Source organism: Paroedura picta, chromosome 2 (genome assembly GCF_049243985.1).
Source record: "Paroedura picta isolate Pp20150507F chromosome 2, Ppicta_v3.0, whole genome shotgun sequence".
Classification (NCBI taxonomy): domain Eukaryota; kingdom Metazoa; phylum Chordata; class Lepidosauria; order Squamata; family Gekkonidae; genus Paroedura; species Paroedura picta.
The window spans coordinates 35,879,294-35,905,356 of NC_135370.1; the positions used below are offsets into that span (position 1 = coordinate 35,879,294).

The window sequence follows — 26,063 nt, forward strand, 5'->3', positions numbered from 1 at the left end:
ACAACACAGGAGGGAGGCCAATCAGACAGTGGCTTTTTTACTGGCCTTGACCGTAGGCCTAGCGGAAGAGCTCAATCCTGCAGGCCCTGTGGAACTCCCATGAACTATAACAGAGCCCTGATGTCTTCTGGGAGCTCATTCCACCAGGCAGGAGGCAAGGATGAAAAGCCTCTGGTCGAGGCCAGCTAAAATTCGTTGGGGTCGGGGACCAACAGCCTGTTTGTGTGGGCTGAATGCAAGGCCCTCCTGGGCATGTATTCAGAGAAGCAGTCCTGTAGGTGCACCTTGATAAAATCAGTACCTTCATAACAATAACAAAGCCACTTACAATCGCCTTCCCTTTCCTCTGGGTGGGTGAGGCTGAGAGAGCCCTGATGTCACTGCTCGGTCAGAACACCTCTATCAGTGCTGTGGCGAGCCCAAATGCTGGCAGGGGCTCATGGGAATTGTAGTCTATGGACATCTGGAGAGCCACAGTCTGGCCACCCCTGACCAACATATGTCAGATCCCATCACGACAGCCAGAATAAGGGCAGGGTCCAGCAGTTCATGAACAGAAATGCAAGGACATTTTGTTCAGTTCCATTCAAGCAACCAACAGCATTAGATATATTGCAATACCTGTCAATCCCAAACATACAAGTTTGATGTTGCTGCAAGCTTCCAGAACAATCTTTTTGACATGTGTCCACAAGGCCTCAAGCCCATGAGGAAATTTGCCACTGAATCCAAGCCCACATGCCACCATTCAAAACTCTGCCTTCACACACACACGTCCCCAACACAGATTAGAAAATGCAGCAGTGAAATACGATCGGCACTGAAATATGACCCGCGTCAAACGTTTCTTGCTTTGTTTTATTTTTCACCTCAAGAACCCACACAAATTGAACAAGTTATTAAGCATAAAATATCATCAACATATTCAGACAGACAGCCATGGCAACTTAATAGGCCTTCCTGACTCCCAAGAGGCATCGTGTCAAAGTAACAGGAAGCGCTTTCAAAAGACGACGGTCAAATGACAGCTAAGATCCCCAAGTACTATTTACCAGTTGCTGCACCAGTTATATGGTTCACTTTTGTAACTTTACAAGAAAACGGTCCCCCAAAACTTAAAATAAATCGGTACCAAGTAACACAAGCTGCGCATTTTTTATAAGACATCCAATCAAAGTAATAAGTAACACCTTCATGTTTTCTCCCTAAAACTCCACTACCAATTCAAATGCCAGTATAGTGTGGTAGGTAAGAGTGTCAAACTAGTATCTGGAAGATCTGGGCCTGAATCCCTGCTTGTGCCATGGAAGTTCACTGGGAAACCTCAGGCCAGTCACAATCTCTCAGCCGTTGTGAGGATAAAAAAAACAGGCGAGTCCCCATAAAATTTCATCATAGAGAATCAACCGAAAAACTTGTAGGGGGACACTTCAACCGTCCAGGACATTCAATAAGGCAGTGGTCCCCAACCTTTTTATCACCGGAGACTGGTCAAAGCTTGACAATTTTACTGAGGCCCGGGGGGAGGGTAGTCTTTTGCCAAGGGACGTTGCAGCCAGCACCTGAGCCCCTGCTCGCTTTCCTGCCGGTGCCCCTGATTTCCCGCCGGCCGCTGGGGGGTGCTACCTACAGCAGCTGCGCAGTGCCACACCGAGGGGGAGCCCCAGCCATGGCGGCCGCTGGAGAGCACCAAAGGTGAGCTGGCAGTAGAGTGGCAGGGCAGCCACTGAGGCAGCAGCCGGGGAGGAGGACGAGGAGGAACTGCGGCCCGGCACCAACCCCGGCCCAGGGAATAAGGGACCTGCAAGTAGCTGTTTTATTACTTCAAGGGAACAGGCTTCAAGAACAGGCTAGAAAGAGAGATTGCAGAAATGCAAGTTATTACATCACTCAAAACTATGACATACCCTGGGCTCAACAAGGACAAAGATTTTTTATCTCACTACGCATGCTAACCTTGTTTGACTTGTGTATCCACATTTCTTACATTTGGGACAATGTGACTGTAAGGTGAGGTTAGTGATATGCAATTGAATTTTGAGTTTAACTCCCTGGTCTCGGGATGACCAGAATGTCCTGGTTGGGGAATTATAGATTAAATTATAGATTAAATCCCCGCCTTGCCCCAAAGCAATGGAGAATGAATTAAAAAGAAGAGACATGTTAGACTGGCAACCAAGATTTGGAGCAGATTCAAAAAGCAGCAGGCATGTAGGGTGCTTGCCACAACTGTGTTCCGGGAAAACAGAAACTATGGAGAACCTTGTCCTGTCTGAACCAGGCAATCAGACACAAGGTCTCACAGCCTTTTCAAGAGGTTCCAGAGGTTGTGTGACAATCTTTAAACAGCCCCGTGGCGCAGAGCGCCACGGACTGAATAAAGCAGTAAGGGCAGTGTGGGAGGAGTTAGGGCGGGCCCCGTCCGGGATAAAAACTCGGAGGGGCCAATCAGGAGCCGCGAAGCGGCTCCTGATTGGTCCCTCTAAGTGTCCATCCCGCCCCAAGCAGGCAATGGGCGCGCAGCTCCCCATTGGCTGCTTCACCCGCCCAGACAGCCACGGGTGAGGGGTGGGCCGCGCCGCCTTCTCCCGGCCAACGGAGCGGCCTCGCCGCATCTACGACGCGGCGAGGCCGCTCCACCGGCCGGGAGAAGGATCGAGAGAGCCTCGGGTGGGGGGTGGCCCTGTTCCCAGGCCATCTAGCGCCCATTTCATTCCTAAGTGAAATGGGCTTTAGATCTAGTCTGCAATAAATTCTAGTTTCAAAAGCCGTTCCTACAGCTCAGCAAAGTGCAGCTTTCCCCAAATTCACAAACACACACACAAAATGAGGACACAAGATGTGCCTTATTTACACAGCTATGCTGTGAAAACCTGCTGCAAATGCTAGTATCGAGAGGGGTTCCTACAGCTCACTTCAAGTGGAGCTTTCTCTAAATTCACACACGCACATACACAAATGAGAACACAGGATGCTTCTCATTTATCGAAGTGAACAAAAAGAATTTTGATGACCCCTTTCCCCGGCCACTCTCATCTCTCTAAAAAGCTGGCCATGGTGGTCAGGGGGACCCTTGGAAATGGTGTCAGATTCAGCTAGAATGCGCTGTAGGTAGGACTGCCAACTTCTAAATGGGGCTGTTCTCCTGGAATTTCAAATACTCTCCTACATTCAGTCCCTCTGGAATAAAACAGCAGCTTCAGAAGGTGGACTTATGGTATCACATCCCTGCTAGACTCCAGAAATTTCTCTACCACAGAGTCAGCAAACCTAACTGCAGGGGATTAATCTTTCCTGTATGATCTCTTGCTCCATTCTTGTGGAAGGTGATTTCTGCCCAGTTCCCCTTGTGTGACAACTAGACATACCATACCCAATGCCATGGTCATGTGTTCCCCCATTCCCCCTCAGCAGTTTTTGAGGCTGGCCAGGGGGCTCCTGAGGTTGACACAATAAGGATCTCTAAGAACTCTACTTCATTCACACTAAGTAACAGAACAAGAATAAACAAAATATTTTTGGACAAAACCAAAAGGAAACAAGGTTGGCCAGGAGCCCCCTGGCCAACCTTGTTTCCCACCAGCATAAGATACTGAGGCCAGTGGAAGGAGGGAAATTTTGCCAGTTTCCCTCCCACAGCTGATCCCCATTCTGTCTACCTGTTCCAAAGTAACCCCCCCCCCCCAAATCTCAAGATCTCTTGCTCTGTTTGTGGACTGAGAGTGTCACTAGGGGAAATAACCTCTCAGAAGCATGTAAGCAAAATTTGCTCAGGGTCCTTGACTCTAAGGAGGTCAAACTGGCCTCAATCAGAGCCAGGGCTTTTTTGACTTGGCCCCGGTGTGGTGGAATGCTCTGCCAAGTGAGATGGCAGCCCTGTGGAGCCTTTGACATTTCTGCAAGGTTTCTAAGACAGAGCTGTTCCGCCAGACCTATTGCTGAGGCCAGAAGTAATATCAGAACCACTGACCTCTCTATAAGACCCCGCCAGTCGCTTTTCTGGACAACCTCCCTCCTGTGCCCCATATGAGAGTTTGTTTGTTTATTTGTTTATTTATTTATTATTGGATTTATATACCGCCATTCGCAAAAGGTCTCATGGCGGTTCACAATAAAATATAAAATCACAGTAAAATCACATAAAACCCCATAAATACCCCATTATTACAATAAAAAGATGGCATTCTATTCTGTAACTCTCCCCACTTTCCCCGCTTGTTCAGAGAGAGGTCAGACATCAATTCCGTAAGAGAGAGAGGAGAGAAAAACTGGCCGATGGATTAGGGATCTTGGATGGAACCCGGGCTCTGCCCTGGCCTCAACTATATGCCTGGCGGAAAAGCTCCGTCTTACAGGCCCTGCGGAAAGATGGTAGTTCCGACAGGGCCCTTAGCTCCTCCGGGAGCTCATTCCACCAGGTTGGGGCCAGGACCGAAAAGGCCCTGGCCCTAGTCAAGGCCAGGCGAACGTCCTGGGGGCCCGAGACAGTCAGTAGATTCATACCTGCAGAGAGCCCTGTGGGGGGCATAAGCAACCAAACAGTCCCGCAGGTAAGTAGGACCCAAGCCGCGTATGGCCTTAAAGTTTAATACCAACACCTTAAACTTGACCCGGAAACAGACTGGTGACCAATGGAGATGACGGAGTACCGGCTGAATATGAACCCTCCAAGGTGTCCTAGTGAGGACCCTGGCTGCCACATTTTGTACCAGCTGTAACTTCCAGATCAGAGTCAAGTGTAGGCCTGCGTAGAGCTAGTTACAGCAGTCTAGTCTGGAAGTGACCGTTGCATGGATCACAGTGACTAGGTGTTCCGTGGACAGGTAGGGCGCTAGTAGCTGGGCCTGCTGAAGATGAAAAAAAGCCGTCTGGGCTACTTTCGTGACCTGAGCCCCCATAGACAGGGAGGCATCAAAAGTCACTCCCAAGTTCCTGACCACTGGTGTAGATGTTAATTGTACACCATTCAGGCATGGGAGATGCGCTTCCTGATCCTGTCCCCTTCTTCCCAGCCACAGGACCTCCGTCTTGGAGGGGTTGAGTTTCAGGAACTTTTAATATTTTAACATCTAATCTGGTGTTTTGTTTAATTTTTAATTTATAACGTTTATTTTGTAATTTTATATGTATTTGATATTACGGTAATCTGTCCTGAGTCTCCAAAGACAGAGTGGAATATAAATCCCAAAACAAACACATAAATTCACATGCAAGAGCGGAAGGTGAAGTCTGCAGAAGAATGGAGCGTAGCGCAATGGCTGATGGGTTATGCCCTAAATCCGCAAATGCACCAGATTTAAAACTGTTTCTTCATGGAAGAAAAGCCACTGCAAATTCAGTCTGTTAATATAAATAACAACATTCTGTGATTTACTTGGAGAGGTGGGGAGGGGAACCCACAGAGGGAACAATGTAAATATCCTTCTCTTTAGTCACTCTTATGAGACCATTTACAAGAGTCAATCAAGACAGGTAAAAAGAAAGATCACAATACACCTTTAATGGCTTGTATCTCTTCTACTTACAGTTTCTTTTCTGCCTTACATTATCAATAAGACCAGGGCGGGGGGGGGGGGGAGAGACTGCATGGAGAGCAATTTGCTCATAAGACAGAGAGCTGCAAAAGCACAAAGAGAATGATAAAAAAAAACCTATAAGAGCCAAGCCTCAAACACAGTTCTCTTTCAGTTCCCCTGGGAATCTCAGCACTTGGATTCCTCAGCACAAGAGATCACGTTTACTCCTTACGAAGGGACCTCTGGGCCTGTGTCCAGGTAGACTGCTTGTCTAATGTCGATGAAATATTGGCGCCACCAGGTAACAGGACCAGGGCAACGAGCCTGCCAGAAGCTTGTAACTGAAAACGAAAAATGAAATTAAACACACCGCTTTAGCCAAGAGGCTTCTTTCTGCAGCAGGCAATAAATGTAAGATACAGACCGTGCAGAGCCAAAAAGAAAATCGTTCTACATGTCTCCATACAATTATGATTACATTCACTGGATTTTTAAAAGTTTCAAAACACTACAGTAATATATAGAAATTTCTCCATGCTAGTTACTGAGAAGTCTATTTCTTATTTCCAGGATGTAGAAACAATCAGAAGAGAGAGAGATTAGTCTGTCTTACATTTTGTGAAACTCGTTGTGCATATGTGTTATACACATGGCAAAGTTGGCTGACATACATTTTTGTCTTCTGATGTATATTTCTGTCCTGGCTGCTTGCAGGAGGTAGAGCCAGCCACAAAATAGTTGCCAGAAGGAAGATCCTTCTGCTGTGGTGGTCACAGCAATGTTTTGACAAAATCTGCACAGCCAATCAGATCATAGAATGATGGAATCACAGAGCTGGATGGGACCTCCAGGGCCATCTAGTCCAACCCCCTGCAGAATGCAGGAAATTCACAACTCCAAACTCCAATGGCCAATCAGAAGTGTTGCAAGCAAATGACCCGCCTGACCCCACCCACTTTTAAAAAGCAGTGGATGCCAGGAAAGATGTCTGTGAGCACAGTATTGGAGGACCCTGGATTAAAGGTCAAAATGCTTTTGCAATGTTTCCACCTTCAGGTATATCTAGTCAGCAGTGGTGGGAGAAGTAAGTGGTCTTAAAAGAGACTGGAGGAAAAGCAAACTCTTTGGGAAGAAGAATGATTGGGAAGAAGGAAGAGGGAAAGTTCTGAAGAAAGGAGAAGAACTCCAGTGGTGGAACATCTGCTTTCATGGAGAGCAACCTGTTTCAAGCTTCTGACCCTGGAGGAACCCCTGAAATAAATTTTAAGACTTCAAGGACCCCCAGGAGTGATGTCAACTGGCCACATCTCCCTGCCATGCCCCAGAAGTGACATAACGAAATGAGCCCTTCACCCTCCTTTCAGTCCCTCCCCCCACTGTACTACTGCTTCAGTGGCACTGCCTCATGTAGACTGGAAAGAATGATGGGAGCTGAGAAGACAGCTCAACCCCCCATATCACACCACAACTGACTCCCCCCCCCCCTTTGATTCTTACACCCATTGAGTCCACTGGTGGCTTGTGACCAAGTCCATTCAGGCAGGAGATGAAAGGCTGTGAACCCTCTCTGGACCTCCCACGGACCTCCACAGACCCCCGGCTGAGAATCTCTGACCTGATACAATGAGTATACAATGATACATCAAACAGTATAACCTTACTTTCATGCAAATCCAGGCCTCAGCCCAACTGTCCTCCTACATTGCTGCAGTAGTTTATAGGTATTGGCCTTCAGTCCTTCAAAATCCAAGCTAGCCTTTGATTTTCATATCCGTGGGTCAGTTATATAAGTGAGTCAGTGAACTAATCAGAACACATCCCAATTAGAAAACAGGCTTTCTAGAGGTTTAGAAAAGGCTTTCTAGGGTTTTTGCGGCCCTGGAAGTCTCCCAAATGGGTGGGAGTTAATTAATTTTAAATATATTTTTAAATTGGTTAAACATTTATCAAGTGACATGACCATATATGGTCACATTGACCCACGCATCCTTCCCAAAATGGCCAATATTAGGTGATATTACCATATGTGGTCATGTTGACCAGCCCCACCCCCAATGGCCAATGATGGGCCTGGGAGGGATGGGGAGAGGAGGGACCCCAAGTGGGCGTGTACACAGCTATGCTTCCCAACCATATTTTGCACGATTGCGGTTTTTCAAAGCCTCAAGGGTTTTTCAAAGCCTCAAGAATACTGAGTTTCTAGGGGTTTCTAGAAACTTATCTCACCACTCTCATTCTCCCCTTACCATCATGTGGCTTGCCAGCTCACACCTAGAGCCCATTAGCCCATTCCAGACTCTGGCCTTGAAGATTATAAGAGGTCTGAGGACTGCAAGGCCCAATTAGTAACACCTGCAAAATGGAACTAGTTAGACAAGATACACACTAACCCTTGAGAGGAAGAATTGGAATTGCATTGACTGGCATGCATATTGAATGCTAACCCATAATTCTTACTTTTCTCATTCACATTAAACTAACGGTTTCTGATCTTGTTCAGTCCTCAGCACTTTTGGAATTTTGAGACTACCAGGTGGTTGGCATCGCCAACTTATGCATTAGATACAGTGGACACAAGGCCTAGGGCCCACGTGACTTTTAGGAGTCCACGAAAACGGAATCAGGAATAAAGGAAATGTTTAGGGCCCAAAATAATCTAATACATTTTGCCAAAACTAAAAAGAAAATGTTGAAGTATTTAACTTTATATCCAAATAATTTTAATATTGATATTATTATTAAATGATAAAAATTAAAATGTAGTAGCAATAATTTATGTTCATGCCTTTAGGCCTTGAAAGGATGATTACATTTATCTTTATACCCATACAGCTGTAAAATATAATTTTAAATATTTTTAATGGAGGAGGGGACAAGGCCAACAAAGGCACAAATACCTTGGCCCCACAAAGTCATAATTTGGCTGGGGGAGGCACTTTAAATTAGCGATCCCCAATCTGTGGGCCGCGGACCACATGTGGTTCTTCGACTAATTGGAGGTGGGCCCCGAAGGACGCCTTCTCTCTCCCCTCCCCGGCCCTTTACTTCATCCCCCCGGCCCTTTACAACACACTTCGGGTGTCATTGTCTCCCATCACTCCCAGATGGGACTATCTCGTTGCAGAGAAACAAGCTCAGGGTTCCCATTGATTTGTCATTGTCATGAGTTAAAATTTCCATGAAAATAAAATGTTCCTTATGTTCATTGTTGTGGCGTGTCTGTATCTTATTTTGAAGGATTGTTTAAACATTACCATAGCGATCAGAGAGCGTTAGTGCAGTGGTTGAGAGTAGAGAAGTAAACTACCTCCCCCCCACCGGGCCTCAGTAAAAGGCGTTGAGTGGTGCCCGGTGATAAAAAGGTTGGGGACCATTGCTTTAAATGACTTCTATGAAAGGCTCAGCCAATCACAACATACCTGCCAAAGGAGCTGCAGATAATCACAAAACGCTGGGAAGTTGCAATAGTTCTGTGATGGGGACTGCTGTTTCCATATGGGTGCTCCCTAAGATGCCTTCTGGGCTGTTCTGAAGTACCTCATGCACCAGTGAGGTGGAGGAAAAGCAGGACCGACTATTAGCCTTGGGGGAAGAGAGAGCTTTGGGGGGAGAAGAGGGAAGGGTGCATCAGGAATATACACCAGTGGGTGATCACTGCATTAAACCTAAGGTTTAGAGATGATTTTTTTTTTTTACTTTTTGAGTGGAAGCAAAAAAGATGCTCAACCAGCATCAGCTCAGAGGCAAGACAGGACTCCATTAAGTGCCTTCTTCCTAAGATGATTACTTCCTTATAGGTCAACATCTTGATCCTTTGCATTCAACAAGTCAAAAATGAGAACAAAAACATAACCTTTCTATTTTTTTTTAATGTTTGATATAGCTTTGAGCATTTATTCCAGGGCTTGCATGTTTCTGAAGATCAAGAGCCACTTAACAAGGAGATGCAAAGAGCTCCTGGTTCATAATTCTTTTGCTTTTCAAAACCAGGACGTCGGTGCAGATAAAGCTACAGTAGCCTCTTTGCCCCTTTAAGCCAGTTCGCAGAGCATTATTCTGACTTTTTGTTCTTAGCAATGGGAGTATCACTTTGATGCAATTACTGTTAATGGTTCCAATGCATAATTAGAACATCTATAATCTACTACAATCGTACAACCAAATGAGCCAATGTAGAAAGATTATGTCAGTGCTGGGGCAGACAAGAGCTGCATTGCATTTTGAAGTTCTGCTCAACTCTCCCTTTTAAGGGAGGAAAAAGTGAACCCAACATTAACCCTGGATTCAAATCAGTCCCTGAAGCCTTTTCTGCTAAAACTTATTGACATCAACAGGACAAAGTCATCTACAACTAACTGAAATCCCATTGGCTGCAATGGGATCTAAGTAAATCCAGCATGGTATGGCAGGGGCAGCCAAACTGCGGCTCTCCAGATGTCCATGGACTACATTCGCTGGCAGGGGTTCATGGGAATTGTAGTCCATGGACATCTGGAGGGCTGCAGTTTGACTACCCCTGGAATAGAGCCATGGAGCTTCTTATACGTTACACAAATCATGGAAGAAATAGGTCTGAAAACATAAGAAGTGCCGCTAATTTTTAGTAGAGCATGCAAAGAACCAGCACTTGATGGACCACTCCAACAGCAATCATCAATATAGATTGCGTGGAACTTTGTCCTAGTTTGTCCAATAAACAAATGTGGTTTGTGGACAATGCTATTTTAATTTTAAAAACTTTTTAAAAACAATAATATTTTAATTTTTTTAAGCTTTTACATATTTACATATCTAAAACAAACAAAAACACATTTAATTAATTTCCTGTGTCATCTTTCACTTTAAAGTGCAAGTTATCTCAATGGAACAGGTTAAATTCTCTCTTATTTTAAAATATCCTTATTAAATAACTCATATATTTTGCCAGAATAATCCTTGATCCCACCCACTCCAAAAACCCTGATGCCCGATGGGATGGGTAATCCAAAACGGATCTCCCAAACAATCTGTTCTTCCATATTGCATTTGCTTACTCCTATGAAAAGGAATGTATCATTGAAATGAGCTTTCCTTCTTAAATAATTCTCAGATACTTAAATACCAGAAACACCAGTCAGATATCTATAAAGGAGCACATGCTGAATACAATTAAATGCTGCAATGGCATATCTTGGTTGTCTGATTATATCTTTGGAGTTGTGATTCCAAGACTATCCATCATATGCATGTTTACTAAACAAGCAAATCCCACCAAGCGTAATGGTGTTTACTCTCTATGTATAAATATGCATAAGATCAAAGAAAAAGAGTTGGTTCTTATATGCTGCTTTCCTCTACCAGAAGGAGTCTCAAAGCAGCTTACAGTCGCCTTCCCTTTCCTCTCCCCACAACAGACACCCTGTGAGGGAGGTGGGGTTGAGAGAGCCCTGATATTACTGCTTGGTCAGAACAGCATCATCAGGGTCATGAGGAGCACAAGGTCACCCAGCTGGCTGCCTGTGGAGGAGCGGGGAATCAAACCTGGCTCACCAGATTGGAAGCCGCTGGTCTTAACCACTATACCATGCTGGCTCTATCAGCCTTAGCTTCATGCCTGCAGCCCAGCCAGCTTCAAGAAACGCTCTGAACATAAATCAGTTTTGTCTCCAAAATAAACAGAGCATAGACAGCTTAAATTCAATTATAACTGGACTGCAGATCTGGCAAGCATTCACTAAATCAGTGGTCCCCAACCCGCGGGCTGCAGCCCGGCGCCAGGCTGCGGCTCCGTCTTCCCTCCCCCCCCCCCCGAAGCGAGAAGCTCGCCAGGCCGCAAGCAAATCGGCCGCCAAAGCACATCTCACTTCGGGAGGGGAGGGAAGAGAAGCTTGCCGAGCCGCAAGCTAACCAGCTGCTTTAGCGGCCGATTTGCTCGCGGCCGCCGACAAGTTTGCAAGGTTAGAAGTCCGCACTCCTAACCACTCCACCAGGCTGGAGGATCACCAAAAGGAGGATCACTCAATAATAACCTGGGGCATTTTATTAGTACAATAACCAAGACTAAAAAGGTCAATGACGGAGATCTACAAGAACAAAATCTTACGTGCCAACATCTCCAGGATTTTGAATATCAAGGCTCAGAACTACCTAAGGATACTATACCTAGTAAGGCAAGATGGGCCAGCAGTCTGAGCCATTAGTGCAAGACAGCTCTATATTTTTAATTTATGTAGAAATACAAGAAATATGCCCTGACCCAGCTGGCTCATGTTAGCCTAATCTCATCAGATCAAAGAAGGAAGGCAAGGCTGGCCCCTTGGATAGGAGACCACCAAGAAAGTCCAGGGTTGTTACACATAGACCCATTCTGCACACGTAAGATAATGCACTTTCAATGCACTTTAGAAGCAGATTTTCCTGTTCTACTCAGGCAAATACAAACTGTCTCTATTCTTCTCTTGCCTTCAAAGCCCTACAGTCACCATATATTGGTTGTGACTTGACCGCACCGTCCACCACAAGAACCCTGTAACAGCATTTTATCGAATTAGTATACCTAGACACATACACAGAAACTTAAGATGCAGCTGTCACACACAGAAAAGAACAACTATCACTCCAGAGCCTCAATGTGTTGATGTAACAGACATCCATTTTTTATTAGTTCATGATTGTCCTGGAATGTTCTGAGAAAGAAAAGTTAACCTGAACTCTAAGTCAAAACTGTAAGTGTGGTCGAGTGGTTACAGGAGGCTTTCTCAACTGGAGTTTCATGAAACCCTGGGGTTTCCTGATGGCCCTGGAAGGGTTTCCCAAAAGGTGGGAGTTCATTTTTAAAATCTTTTAAAAATTTGTTGAACGTTTATTGGGTTTATCGACACACACACCCAAAATGGCAAATAACGGGCCTGGAGGGGGTGAGAAGAGGAGGAGATCTGAGTGAATTTCCCAACCATATTCTGCAGGATTGTGCCACTTCTGGGGTTTCTCGAAGCCTGAAGAATGTTTCAGGAATTTCTCAATGGTAAAAAAGTTGAGAAAGTCTGAGTTAGGGTGTTTGATAAGCATATGGGATATCCAGGTTGGAAGTCCCACTCAGTCATGGAAAGTTGCTGGATGATCCTCAGCCAGTCACATACTCTAAACCTTACTTCACAGGGTTGTTGTGAAGATAAAATGGAGTAGAGGGAAAGGATGTAAACCACTTCGGGTCTCTGTTGGGGAGAAAAGTAGGGGCTTAAATTAAGTAAACAAAATGAAAATAAAATAAAGTGCGAATAAATAAATGCCTTTTTAAAAAACGCATTATCCACGCGACAAATGTCCACTACAGAATTAAAGGCTCGGAGAGAATAAAAACTATAGTTACACTCCCTAACCGTCGAGAAAAGTTTCTCCGACATGAGTCTCCTGTACAAGACTTCCTGCTCCTCTCCCAAGTGGTCTGCTTTATGCGCGACACTCACAAGCACAATTCATCTCCCTCTCAGTCCGCCTCGCAAAGCGGCCTGCGACTCTCTCGCTGTCCCCACGTTCAGACTGAGGACAGGAAACCACTCACCTCTGAGCAGCCGCAGCGCCATGCCGGACGCGCTCCCGGGCGCCGCCATTTTGGACACCCGGGATGGATCACGTGAGCGCGGGGATGCCCTCCCCTGCAGGAGGAACGGGGGGGGGTGGAAGGGCGGCAAAAGCCCCCACCCCCGCTGCAAAAGAGGCAGTTTCAGGGGCTGCAATCGGATCATGCCCCGTTTAAAAGAAGATCCTCTCACCCTTGGCGCAAAATCCAGAACAGTTTTACGTGTATTGCATTGCAAACTTGTTTCCCTCTTAGCTCTGCCAGCATTTAAAAAAAAATAAGCGGGAAACGGGACCTTTGGGAGCAGAACGAGCAGCTCCCTCAAGTGTAACTACCAGCATCTCTTTCTTGCCTCAGGACCTTGGGAGGAAGGGACATCCTTGGGCTCTTTGAAAGGCGCTCCTAAATTTGCTTTTATGCTCTTTTCCCTTTTTTCCCCTTGTGTTTAGAATTGACAGAATGGAAACCAGGGAACTGAAGCAGGACCTGTTGGAAGAAGCTACTGGAAGGAAATACTCATTTGGTTTCAACAAAGAAAGTTCTTCTATAAGCTAATGCTCAGCATCTCACACGCCCATTCAGATATTGCTTGGCAGGAGTGAATTTTCACAATCCAGATGCGGCCATCCAAATCTGAACGCTATCAGCTGCCACTGGCAAAAAGTCTCTCCCCATCCAGCTGTCTGACATGTCCTAAGCCAGTCGCTTTATCCTGAGTGAATTCTGCATGTGCTCATGGGAGGGAAACCACAACATCCTACTTTGTTCAAAACAGGCTTGGCTCCACCAGAGCTTTTTCCCCCTCAGTTTCACTGGTCAATGGAGTGTAAATAAACTGAATCTCCCCTTCAGCAGTGTTGGAAATGGTTCAGCAGGAAACAGCAGTTCTCTCAATGTTATTTGGTTAATAAATTCACCATTCAAGCTATGGTTTCATTTACTGCTTGTAGGCCAACCGGGGTAGCAATGGGCCTGAAGAAAAATGTCCTGTCCCTCTAATAAATGCATCATGTTAGAGATGGGCAGCTGAAGCTTTTCACAGTATGGAGGTAAATAATATCCAGTTAAACCTCTGTTAAAAGACAGGACATTTTTTACCTCCAGACAGCTGGCAACCCTAAGTCAAAGCATTGTTTAGGTATCAGGATTAGAACAAACCAACCATGGTTCAATGCAGATACTGCCCAGACAGGCCAAAATAGTGCCACAGATTAGAGAATTTATCTACAATCAGTTTGAGAAAACTACATTCAGTCTGTTTGGGATTAAGATTTTTTTTAAATTGAAGGTGGAAGGTTATATTAAAATTGAATGGTTACAGCCATATCAAGTAATAAGTTAACATGTGCTGATTGCCATTCATACTCCAGTGAGTAAGAATGGCATATTTATATTGTAATATTTGTTGTTTAATCTTGTGAGCCACCCTAAGGTATCAGGGATGGGGGCATAAAAATGCAATAAATAATAATTCCTACATTTACAGAAAGAAGCCAAGCATTCTGTGAAAGATACTGTGGCTTCTAGCTCTCCACATCTCCGCATCTTTCTTCCTAGAACATATCCAGTTTACTTCCTCAAACAAGAACTTGTAGCAAATAGCAAACTTGTAACGAATAGCAGACCGGCCTGTGAAAAGGCAAGATGTGATCTATATGTTGACATTAAAATTGTGTGGCCAAAGCAGTTTCAACACTTTTAAGGGGCTAAAAACACATGGATTAAAGGCATTCCATAGGGTCTTTCTTGCCTATTCTGTGGCCCAAAACTCACATTTGACAGCAATTTCCTCAGAAATGGTGGCCTACTTTGCTATATGGAACTACTCAGGCAGTTCTTTGGATCCTGGACACTCCTTTCAAGGCCAGATTTTCCACAGGGCCTGCAAAATGGGGCTCTTCCACCAGGCATTTGGCTGAGGTAAACTGAATCAACATCTACAGGGCCTCAGAGCCCCTCCTCCCACACAGACATGCCCATTAAGCACCCCAAAGGGCAATCCTGGATTGACCTACCTATGGGGTTACAGTTAACATGTTAATGTTTCAATTGGTAAAGATATTTTAACGAGGTGTTATTGTTTTCTCTGTTGTTACTATTGTCATTATCCAACGCTGTCACTGAACCATGTTGTACCTGTGTTATGATTTCCATTTTCTCTGTAAACTGCACAGAGCTGCAAGTGGAGAACAGTATATAAATATAAGGAATTAGTAAAATAAAAAACATTGCCACCGCCTGAGCCCCTGTTCCACTTGCTTTCCCGCTGGCGCCCCTGACTTCCCTCCATCCACTGGGGGGCGCTGCCAGCAGCAGCTGTGCAGTGCCATGCCAAGGGGGAGCCCCAGCCATGGCGGCCACTGGAGAGCACCAAAGGTGAGCCGGTGGCTGAGTGGAAGGGCAGCCCCTGCGGCAGCAGCCGGGGAGGAGGACGAGGAGGAGCCGTGGCCCGGTACTGGCCCCCGGACCGGGGGGTTGGGGACCGCTGGCCTAACTAACAAACCATCTGTGTGGAGGCATCCAGTTCCTTAGCTTATGGCCAAGTTCATCAAGATAGGAGGAGAAAGGCTGATGACCCACTCCAGAACTCACAGGGACCCCCAGGGCTGCATGGACCGCTGGTTGGGAATCCCTGGCCTAGATACTAAAACTTTCCTTTTGTTTAATATTTATATTAATTCTTTCTACTTTGTTTTTAATGCATGTCTATTTTGTCAACTGGCAACAACAGAGTATATCTGTGTTCCTTAGGGGCAAACTGAACATGAATAGATCTCTATCGAGGAACCTTCCCCCCCCCCCCAGATCAAATAAACTTAGGGATTGGGGAAGATGATAATTTAATTAGTGAAGCATATATACCATGGGCTGATCCAGTCATACTACAAATTGGTTTTTGCTATCTTCCCCTTCTCACTGCAGCCCCTCCCCTTTCCAGCCCTTAAAAAGTATTGCTGAGGATACCCCATTCTGGCTACATTTCCCCTCCGGCCCTCACACATAGAAAGGACTGGATTCAAAACACTGTGTCAAATTCTTAATAGTAGCAGCAAATTTAGGACTGATGTAAGTACCATTCAATTTTCCACTAAATTTATCTTTTCTATCATGGGTAGCAACTCCGGCTTATTTTTTCAATAGCATCAGTCCCCCCTGCCCAAAAAACAGACAAAACAACCCACTAGAGCCAGATTGAATTGCCAGGATAAAAACTGAAGTAGATAAAACTTGTTTCAAGTAATTTCCATAAACCCAATTCAGCCAATGGCCGCAGGAGACCGAATGTTCTCCGTTCGCTGTGCTGTTATTTCTCCGTTCTTACACACAGTGTCTAAATCAAATTCTCAAAAAGGCCTAGAGGGCCTCCCCTAAATCAAGAAATAAATTGTTTCAATTTCCCCAGAGCGTAACAAAGATATTCCAGCTGATTGTGAGCTCCTTTGCACAGCAGCACAGATATGAACTGATCACAGGTGGAATACTTTTAACCAGGTGGCACAAGAAAAACACCACAATTGCCATTTAAATTGGGTCTCTCCAGGATGATTTTGCAAGCCCCTGGCCGTGAACATTCCCCTCTAGCACCTTTCTCTTCCTGGTTCCCACTGCTGCTATCTTTTTACACAAGGAGAGACCATGCTGTCAGGGAGAGAATTTATGGAGCATCTTTTTCTGGAACAGAGCTAATGGCCTTGTTAAATACTCCATGCATTCATATGAGACCCAAAGAGTGTGTCTAGATTGAATTATGATGGGAAATTCACCTTCCAGCTAGGTCCTCAATCATATGTAAAACGAATGGCATGCAGATAATAAACGTGAAGTGACAGCAACAGATGTATGGCCTGTATCTTTTGAAGCGCTAACAAAACTGCATGGATTTTCTGCATTCCTCCCCCCCCAAGCCCCCCCTCTCCTACTATGACTGCTATGAATCTGCCCAACCCACTGGGTCTCAGTAAGAGTTGAGCAGAGGCTCTTTGGAGTTTTCACCGTTCTTTTATGTTATTGTTGCTACTATGTTAATATTATCACCTTGTTGTTACTATTGTTTCATGAGCCTTCCGGGAGGGCGGTATATAAAGACAATGAATGAATGAATGAATGAATGAATGAATGAATGAATGAATGCCATGTCAGAACTCGCCTGAGAAATTGCTGGCGAGCCCTGCTATAACCTGCCCCACAGTCTACTTTGGCCCTTAGGTGTCAGTCCGGAAGAAGTGCTAGTGTTGTGAACTCTGCTTTTTACTGACAAAAGGAATCTCCAAGAGGCTTATGATTACCTATCTTGGCTTTCCACATAACAGGCATCCTGTGCGGTAGGTGGGACTGAGAGAGCCCTGAGAATTATGACTGCCCCAAGGTCACCCAGCCAGCTGCATGTGGAGGAACAGTGTGGAATCTAACCCGGTTCTCCAGATTAGAGGCTGCCTCTCTTAACCACTGCACCAAGCTGGGATGGAGACTATGGCCATAAGCACCAGGGTAAAGTAGTACTGACGAGCCTCTTGTGGCGCAGGGTGGTAAGGTAGCAGTCATACAGTCTGAAAGTTCTGCCCATGAGGCCGGGAGTTCAATCCCAGCAGCCGTCTCAAGGTTGACTCAGCCTTCCATCCTTCCGAGGTTGGTAAAATGAGTACCCAGCTTGCTGGGGGGTAAATGGTAATGACTGGGGAAGGCACTGGCAAACCACCCTGTGTTGAGTCTGCCATGAAAACGCTAGAGGGCGTCACCCCAAGGGTCAAACATGACCCGATGCTTGCACAGGGGATACCTTTACATTTAAAAGTAGTACCAGTGAGCTCAGGGGATTTACTCCAAGAAAAATGCATAGAGCTGCGTGGCATTCTTCTATTCATGCACTTCTCACATGACAATTCTGTTGACTAGTTGTACTCACATAATATTGCTTACACAGGCTCCAGGGAAGTCATCCAGGTGGTTGCCCATCACATCTTCCTAGGCATATATCACGAACCAAGTTAGTGATACTGTTTCCTTATAGTATTCTGTTTGCTGATCTACTTTTTAGAGGGGTTTGTAGTGGGAACTGCAGCAAAGAAATTAAAAGATGCTTGCTCCTGGGGAGGAAAGCTATGGCAAATCTAGACAGCATCCTAAAAAGCAGAGACATCACCCTGCCAACAAAAGTGCATCTAGTCAAGGCTATGGTCTTTCCAGTTGCAATGTACGGCTGTGAAAGTTGGACCATGAGGAAGGCCAAGCGTCAAAGAATTGAGGCTTTTGAACAAACCGGCGAACAAACCGGTCGGTCCTAGAGGAGATCAGCCCTGACTGCTCCTTAGGCCAGATCCTGAAGATGAAACTGATATATTTTGGCCACCTCATGAGAAGGAAGGACTCCCTGGAGAAGAGTCTAATGCTGGGGAGCAATTGAGGGCAAAAGAAGAAGGGGACGACAGAGAATAAGGTGGCTGGATGGAGTAATTGAAGCAGTCGGTGTGAACTTAAATGGACTCCGGGGAATGGTAGAGGACAGGAAGGCCTGGAGGATCATTGTTCATGGGGCCGCGATGGGTTGGACATGACTTCATAACTAACAAGTTCCCGAAAGACATTCAGAATAGAAGTCAGTCACTGGCTTCCCCTTCACTGGCCAGGGCAGTTGAGCTTTATTTTGGAGGAAACTTTCTGACAAGGCTATTGTGAACAGAGTATGGCTGACATTCCTCTCTGTTCAGTCTGGAAGGAAATATAATATTCCTGCTGGTCCATATAGTCCAACATACCAACCAGCTGCTCCCCAGGAATACCAGCACAACAGCTGGAAAGCTCTGCTACTCTTGAGCAAATAATTAGTTCCACTTAAGGGCTATGCCCCTATCCACCTGTATGGTCATATTTTACATGTCTGTAAGCAAAGAGGAAGACTTGAGATGGATTGACTCAGCAAAGGAAGCCACAGCATTCTTTTACAAAACCTGAACAAGGCCATAAAGAATAGGTTATTTTGGAGCCTGTTCTTTCATGCGGTCACTGCAAGTCGGAAGCAACTTGACAGAATGTAGACACATCCAAGATACTAGCCAATTTTCATATATTGTGGAAAATTCTATTATGTGCATATGTTGGCCAGTTACACTTCTATCTTAACCTACCTCACAGGGCTCTTCTGGGAATTAAATGGAGGGAGAAATTATGTAAGTCGCTTTAGGCAGCAAACGGTATCAAACATGTTTAATACAGTGAAATCATGCTCCCCCTCAATGTCCTTAATATTGCAAGGGGGAAGTCTTCTCTGTCCATTTTCTTCATAATTCCAAAAGTCTCGTATTCCCTCTTAGTCATCTTGGGCTTTCTCCCGCCTACATGAAGCATCTCAATAAACCATGTGACTTTAAATTTCCCTCTAGGCAAAACGTTCCCACACCTTGATAATTTTAATTGCACCATACTTTACCTCCTCTGCTTCTGCAGGACTTTGAGAAAACAGTGACCAAAATTACAGAGTGCTCTCAAGAATGGCCGTGTCATCAGACTAATGCAGTTGTTAAGAGCAGGTGTCTAATCCTGTGAGTCTGATTTGACTCCCCCCTCATCCTCCACATGCAGCCAGCTGGCCGATCTTGGGCTAGTCACAATGCTGATACAGCTGTTTTCACAGAGCAATCAGGTCAGAGCTCTCTCAGCCCCGCCTACCTTACAGGATGTCTGTTGTGGGGAGAGCAAAGGAAGGCGACTAGAAGCGGTGCTGCAACTCCTTCAGGTAGTGAAAAGTGGGCTGTATATAAAAAAAATCTTCAGTTGTTCAGTTGGCTCTCACCCAGTTTTGAAGAGATCATTTTGGAGTCTTGACTAATTTAGCATCGACTGCAACCCTGGCCATCTCCCATCGAATCACTACTGAACAAATTAATGCTGATCCTTGGAAGTACCCCTTTGCTTGTTCCCTTCTATTGCAAGACCTGTTTACCGTCTTTAAAGCCATCCTCTTAAATTGATTAAAAAGGAGGTCAGATAGATCCATGCAGGCTAGGCCCACCCGTGACTATTAGCCTTGGTAACTGAAGGCAACTGCTGAGTTCAGAGGCAGTAGACCAGTGAATACCAACGTCGGAGCCCTTGGCTTCTAGGTGGTTGTTGGCCTACCAAGAATAACTGGATGCCGTGCTAGATGGACTTCTGAACTGACCCAGCATGGCTCTTCTGCTTGCTATTACTTTATCAGTACTCTCTTAGGGAAGCCCAAAGCAGAAAATGAGAGGCTTTGGCTGTTTCCTTGCTGATATTGTGCAGTGTTTTGGGCCAGCCTATATTCAGCCCCACGGATGGTCCCACAAGCAAGAGGGAAGGACTTTCTTATGGCAGTGATGATGTCACCAACAAGAGGGCAGCAGGGGAGGGGGGTGAGATCTGTCTGTTCCACTTCCAGTAATACTAGCTACATAAGTGAGTGGTCATACTCCAGTTCTTTACATAGCTCTGCTCTGTGTCTTTTGGTCTTGTCACAGGGAGGCCAAGAGATGTTCTGGTCTTAAGTACGTGTTGTATATGAATAGAAAAAAGGACACAGCAGCATTTTCTTCACGGCTTCAGTAACAACCAACTGAAGTTGTCGCAGCAGCATGCTGTTTCCCCCAAATGAACGGCAAGCTGGCAGAAGATGACAACACCGCATGCTGTCGTGATAGTAACTGTGTGTTAAAATTGCCTCGCAGAAATACCATAATCTTCTGAAACAAGATTCAGGTGGGCAGCTGTGTGGGTCCGAAGCAGTAGAACGTTTGAGCCCAGTGGTACCTTGAAGACTTAAAAAATATTGTCTGTTCCACTTAATATTTCTGGTAAGGGCTTGGAGGAGCTGGTGTCATGGCTTAAGTGCCACTCAGAGCTTAACACCCACTCTGGGTGGCTGTCCCACCCCTGAGTGCCTCCTCCTCCAACTGGCTTGCCCATCTGTCCAGTGGCCAACCAATTGCCTTCTGTCCCCAACCCCTGACCACCCCCTCCTCGTTCCACTTCCCTCCGAGGCTCGGAGGCTGCAGATCCCTGCCGCGTGAGAGCTGCCACTGCTGGTGAGTTCCCTGCATGGGGGCAGCCTGCAGCCCTTCCAGGACCTGTTGGGAGGGAGAGGCCATCCAGAGAGTTCTTCCACAACTCCCCACCCAATCTAGCGCCTGTTGTATTCCTGAATGCAATGGGCTTGGCCACTAGTCCAAGGCATAAGCTTTTGGGTGCAGAGCACACTTCCTCAGACATAATGAAATGGGAATTACAAGTCCACACAACACACAGAGGCAGAGGCTGAGCCACACATCAGTACACAGCCCAATGACAGACAGGCAGACCTTGATCAGTCATAGACCAGCATAAGATGATGTGACACCTCTGTTAAAACCAGAATTTAAGACACCCTAAAATACAGTATGATTGTTATATTATACTAAATAAAACATGCAGTAGGAATGTATACGGACAATAAACTACTCTAAGATAACACACCTCTCTAGTTCATTTGGCCACAGCCTCATGAAGGTGTTCAACAGACTCAAGAGCTTTACAGGAATAACTAGCAAAGTTTATAAAATTATCATATATTTGGGTTCAAAACTGGGGGGAAGCACGTAATGGAGGAAATAAAAATGTCATGATACGAGTATAACGGACAGAAACATCCTAAATAGGGAACACAAACATATGATAATTTGTTAAACTTAGCTTGTTATTCCTGTAAGGCCTATGAACCTGTTAAATTTTTTTATCTTGCTGTGTACTAATTTGTGGTTCACCCTCTGCCTATAATGTGTGGACTTGTAATTCCCATTTCATTGTGTCTGAGGAAGCGTGTTGTGCACACGAAATCTTAGACCTTGAATAAAAAAATTTTGGTCTTAAAGGTATCACTGGACTCAAACTTTGTTCTTCTGAAACAAGTTTTTTAGTAAATCCAAGATCTCACCTACTTTATTTACTGATCCATCTCAAGGCATGTACTAAGTTTCAGTGGTTCAAAATCCCCAAACCAATCCCCAAAATCCCCAAACCAATCCACAGAAGTATATACAATTGCTCTTACTGCTACCTTACCCAGCAACCTAAACATATAAAGCATTCTACAAAAATTCAAGCCATCTTAACTGTAAGGTGCATCTTAAGTCTACTTTATTTCAGCAGAGTGCCCCAAAATCTAAGCAGTTCTTTAAAATCTACAACACAAAAATAGAAAATATTCAGAATGCACAGAAAACGAGTCAACTCGGAAGTGATCAAAATGTCACATGAAATTTTGCAGTAAAGCTGTGATCATGGATGTATTTCACAACACAATGTACAGAAATCTGTTTGTTCCTTTGCCGAAGAGAGACAGAACCCTCAGACTTGAGCAAGCCGTTCTAGGACTCTCCGATAATCTGAAACAAGCTGCTGGAAGGTCTCATCTAGTTGTTTGTGTTGCAAGTTTAGATCTATTTGGTTCAACTGGTTGGTTAACTCTTCTGGTCTCAAGCATCTTCTCATCTTAGCAATCTCTCTCTGCTTTTTCTAAAAACACATAACAAAATACAAACAGATAAGCACATTTCATTGTTATGAGTGAATTGCTATTTTTGTATATTTAAAGTAACATCAGAAATCCAGAAAGCCCAAGAATGGACATGTGTTACTCCTTTTTATACAACAAAAAGAGAGCCACAACTAAATCCCACTGTGTTGCTTTCAATAAAACATAACCATTGACCTGACAAAACACTGGTCATTGGGGATTTACAATATATGGATTCAATTCTATAAGGCAGCAGTCCCCAACCCCCGGGCCGGGGACAGGTACCGGGCCGCAGCTCCTCCTTGTCCTCCTCCCCAGCTGCTGCCTCGGGGGCTGCCCTGCCACTCTGCCACCGGCTCACCTTTGGTGCTCTCCAGCGGCTCTCCTTCAGCGTGGCACTGTGCTACTCGCAGCGCCCCCCAGCAAACGGTGGGAAGTCAGGGGCGCCGGCGGAAAAGCAAGTGGAGCAGGAGCTCAGGTGGCGACGTCCCTCAGCAAAAGACTGCCCCCCCCCCCGCCTCAGTAAAATTGTCAAGCGTTGACCGGTCCCTGGTGATAAAAAGGTTGGGGACCACTGCTATAAGGTATGGCTTGGTGTAGTGGTTTAGAGTAGCAGCTTCTGATCTGGGGAACCAGGACTGATTCTTCACTTCTCCTCCACATGCAGTCTGCCAGGGTACCTTGGGCTGGTCAGTTCTCAGAGCTCTCTCAGCCTCAGCTACCTCACAGGGTGACTAATGTGTGGAGAGGAAGCAAAGGCAACTGCAAGCCATTTTGAGACTCCTTCTGGCAGTGAAAAGCGGGGTATAAAAGCTAACTTTTCTTCTTCCACAGAGCCCATTCTGTACTGCACCAACAATCCATGGTAGCCAGGGCAAGATGCTTGGAGTGGGTGAGGGCACAGAAATGCCCATTCTTTGTCATCTGCTATTGAAACTCTTTGAATACTACATTTTAGTGGGTGCCTCCACTTTACAGGAGTCACCTATTTCCCTTAGCCAAGGGAATTATTTACTGAGTTCTGCCACAAAGCACCCTCCACTTTAAGAACGATCAAGCTTTCCATTTGTTTTTAAATCATTCCTACCATTGGAAGGCAGTATCTGCTGCTTCTCAGTTTATAAAGGAAGACAAAATGTATTAGTCACACCCATGTTTTGAAATTGACCAGCTTTTTGGGCTAGCTGGGGAACAATTGATTTCTACCTACAAGGAATAAAATGTACTCATTTCGAACACCGGCGGCAGCTATGAAGTACTGCAAAACATTGAGTCCAATGTGTGCTCCAGTTCCAGACTGAATGCTAATGAGCTCAAGCTGCGGAGTTCTCTTCTACACCTCTTGGCCTTCCTTCTTCCCATCACAACACCTTGTCCCTTCTCTGCTGTTAACCAACAGCTTTTGAGTGTCATTTGGGCTGCCTAAGGAGGTGGTGAGCTCCCCCTCACTGGCAGTCTTCAAGCAAAGGTTGGATACACACTTTTCTTGGATGCCTTAGGATGCTTTGGGCTGATCCTGCGTTGAGCAGGGGGTTGGACTAGATGGCCTGTATGGCCCCTTCCAACTCTATGATTCTATGATTTTCTAGTGTATATCTGCTGTTGCAGTTACTGGATGGGAACTAAAGTACCGCATAGAGCAGTGGTCCCCAACCTTTTTATCACCAGGGACCGGTCAATGCTGAAAAATATTACTGAGGCCCAGGGGGGGGGATAGTCTTTTGCCGAGGGAAGACACCCCTGACTTCCTGCCGCCCGCTGGGGGGCGCAACCAGCAGCAGCTGCGCAGTGCCATGCCGAGGGGGGCCCCCAACCATGGTGGCTGCTGGAGAGCACCAAAAGTGAACCAGCTGCAGAGTGGCAGGGCAGCCCCCAAGGCAGCAGCTGGAAAGGAGGACGAGGAGGAGCCGCGGCCTGGAACCAACTGATCCACGGACCAGTGCCGGTTCCTGGACCGGGAGTTGGGGACCACTGGCATAGAGCATCTGCTATACGGACAAGCATTTTGTGCTTCTCTCTTCTAATGACAGTTCCCCATCCTCTAAACCCACAGCAGCACTCAGTGAGGCACGTAAAGTGACTGCAGCCAGACTGGGGGTGGTGAAATCAGTCTGTTCCATGTCCCTAGTGACTTAATGTGCATGAGTCTTTCTGTAACATGGCTACTGAACAGTTTTTTCTCTGAACAGATATATTACACTCCGTGGTGAGATAAATTCCCTTCCATCCTGTCCATACGATCTCTCCAAGAAGGATGGAGTCTTTCTAAATGCACAGTCTGTGTCATGCTGCTATTAATATGCAGAGATTAATGCCACGAGGAGCAAGAGATCAGAAAACTGGATCCCAGTTCTATGCAGTCCGAGCACTCCACGATTTCAAGACTGGCTTATTGAGAAGTTTGCAGCACTGGCTGTCTGCTGTTTTATCCCAGTCTCATTAAAACAGGATAATGAGCTGGGTCCAGACTAAAATTTCCATTAGCACTACGGGACTTTCCTGCCTCCCCTTTCCCACTGAGCTCCACGAAATGTTGCCACCAGAGGACGAGGGACCCTAAAAAACATCAAGAGCTAAGAGTCCTGAGGTAATTGTCGATGTTCCGCTGGGCCTGTAAAACAGAGCACTTCCGCCAGCTGTTTGGTTGAGGCCAGGCCAGGAAGATCGTCTCCCTCCCTACACAGGACTATGGAAAGCTGCTGGCTTGGATACTCTCGGAAGCTACCTCCTGGAGGGCTGATAGCTGTGCATAGGGTGGGGGTGGGGTTGACAATGAAGGAGCATCCTGTAGATAGTGTTTTTCCGCCATTTGGGTTTTTTTTAGACTTGGATATTGTTTTATGTGGAGTTTTAAATGCATGTAAACGGCTGCGAGACGGCTGTGCTGAGTGTGGTGGTCAATAAATATAATTATGAATGAATGAATAAAATAGAGTTTTGCAGCATGGCAAGGGAATGGGAGGAAATTATTCATTTAGTTCGGATCCAGCCCAACGGAGGACAAGGTAATAAATATGCACGTCTCGACATAAAACTGTTTTTAAAAGTACATCAAAGCAAAAAGGCACCTTGTAAGGACCCATCAATCTTCTCTTTATATCCAGTCTGTAACTTCTAGACTCCTCTGCATTAGCCATGTCTGTCGCACGCAGCCGGAGGATTTCATAAACTCGTCTTGTGTGTTGCTAGCAAGCAAGAAAACACATATTATCCCAGAGCTAATTGTTTCCCACTCTTTACTTTTACCCTGGTAACTCCAGCATGTCTACCTTTCTCTGGGGCTAATGCTGTTCCTACAGTTGTGCTCTTAAAACTCTTTCCTCGATATTTCGCCCATTGGACCCAGTTCAGAGACCCCCAAAGGCTACAACACTGGCCGCTCTGTCTTCGGATTTGATGGTGGAAAACTGACCAGAGCAGATCCAATCCTCAAGGCAACCCAGGCTTTCCATCAACACTCCCCAATAGCACAATGTTGCCGTGG

The 26,063-nt window shown here is 45.7% G+C and overlaps 2 protein-coding genes across 4 annotated transcripts in view; both read right to left on the reverse strand.

Annotated features, from left to right (window-relative positions):
* METAP1D (methionyl aminopeptidase type 1D, mitochondrial) overlaps positions 1-13,148 on the reverse strand; it is a 94,825-nt gene extending 81,677 nt beyond the window's left edge. The window contains exons 1-2 of one of the 3 annotated variants that reach the window (XM_077319721.1): positions 13,057-13,117; positions 8,936-9,115 (exon numbers count right to left, since the gene is read on the reverse strand). Coding sequence is in view for 2 of the 3 variants with exons in the window: in XM_077319718.1 (XP_077175833.1) it covers positions 13,057-13,105 (49 nt within the window). In the remaining variant the exon portion in view is untranslated. Of the gene's footprint in view, positions 1-8,935; positions 9,116-12,961 lie in introns of all 3 variants that reach the window. The other 2 variants (XM_077319718.1, XM_077319720.1) reach the window with 2 other exon arrangements.
* A 9,030-nt stretch (positions 13,149-22,178) lies between these two features.
* Positions 22,179-26,063, reverse strand: part of HAT1 (histone acetyltransferase 1) — a 29,517-nt gene continuing 25,632 nt past the window's right edge. Inside the window, exons 10-11 of the mRNA XM_077319727.1 lie at positions 25,648-25,764; positions 22,179-22,578 (exon numbers count right to left, since the gene is read on the reverse strand). Coding sequence (XP_077175842.1) covers positions 22,411-22,578; positions 25,648-25,764 — 285 coding nt within the window. The 3' untranslated portion in view covers positions 22,179-22,410. The remainder of the gene's footprint in view (positions 22,579-25,647; positions 25,765-26,063) is intronic.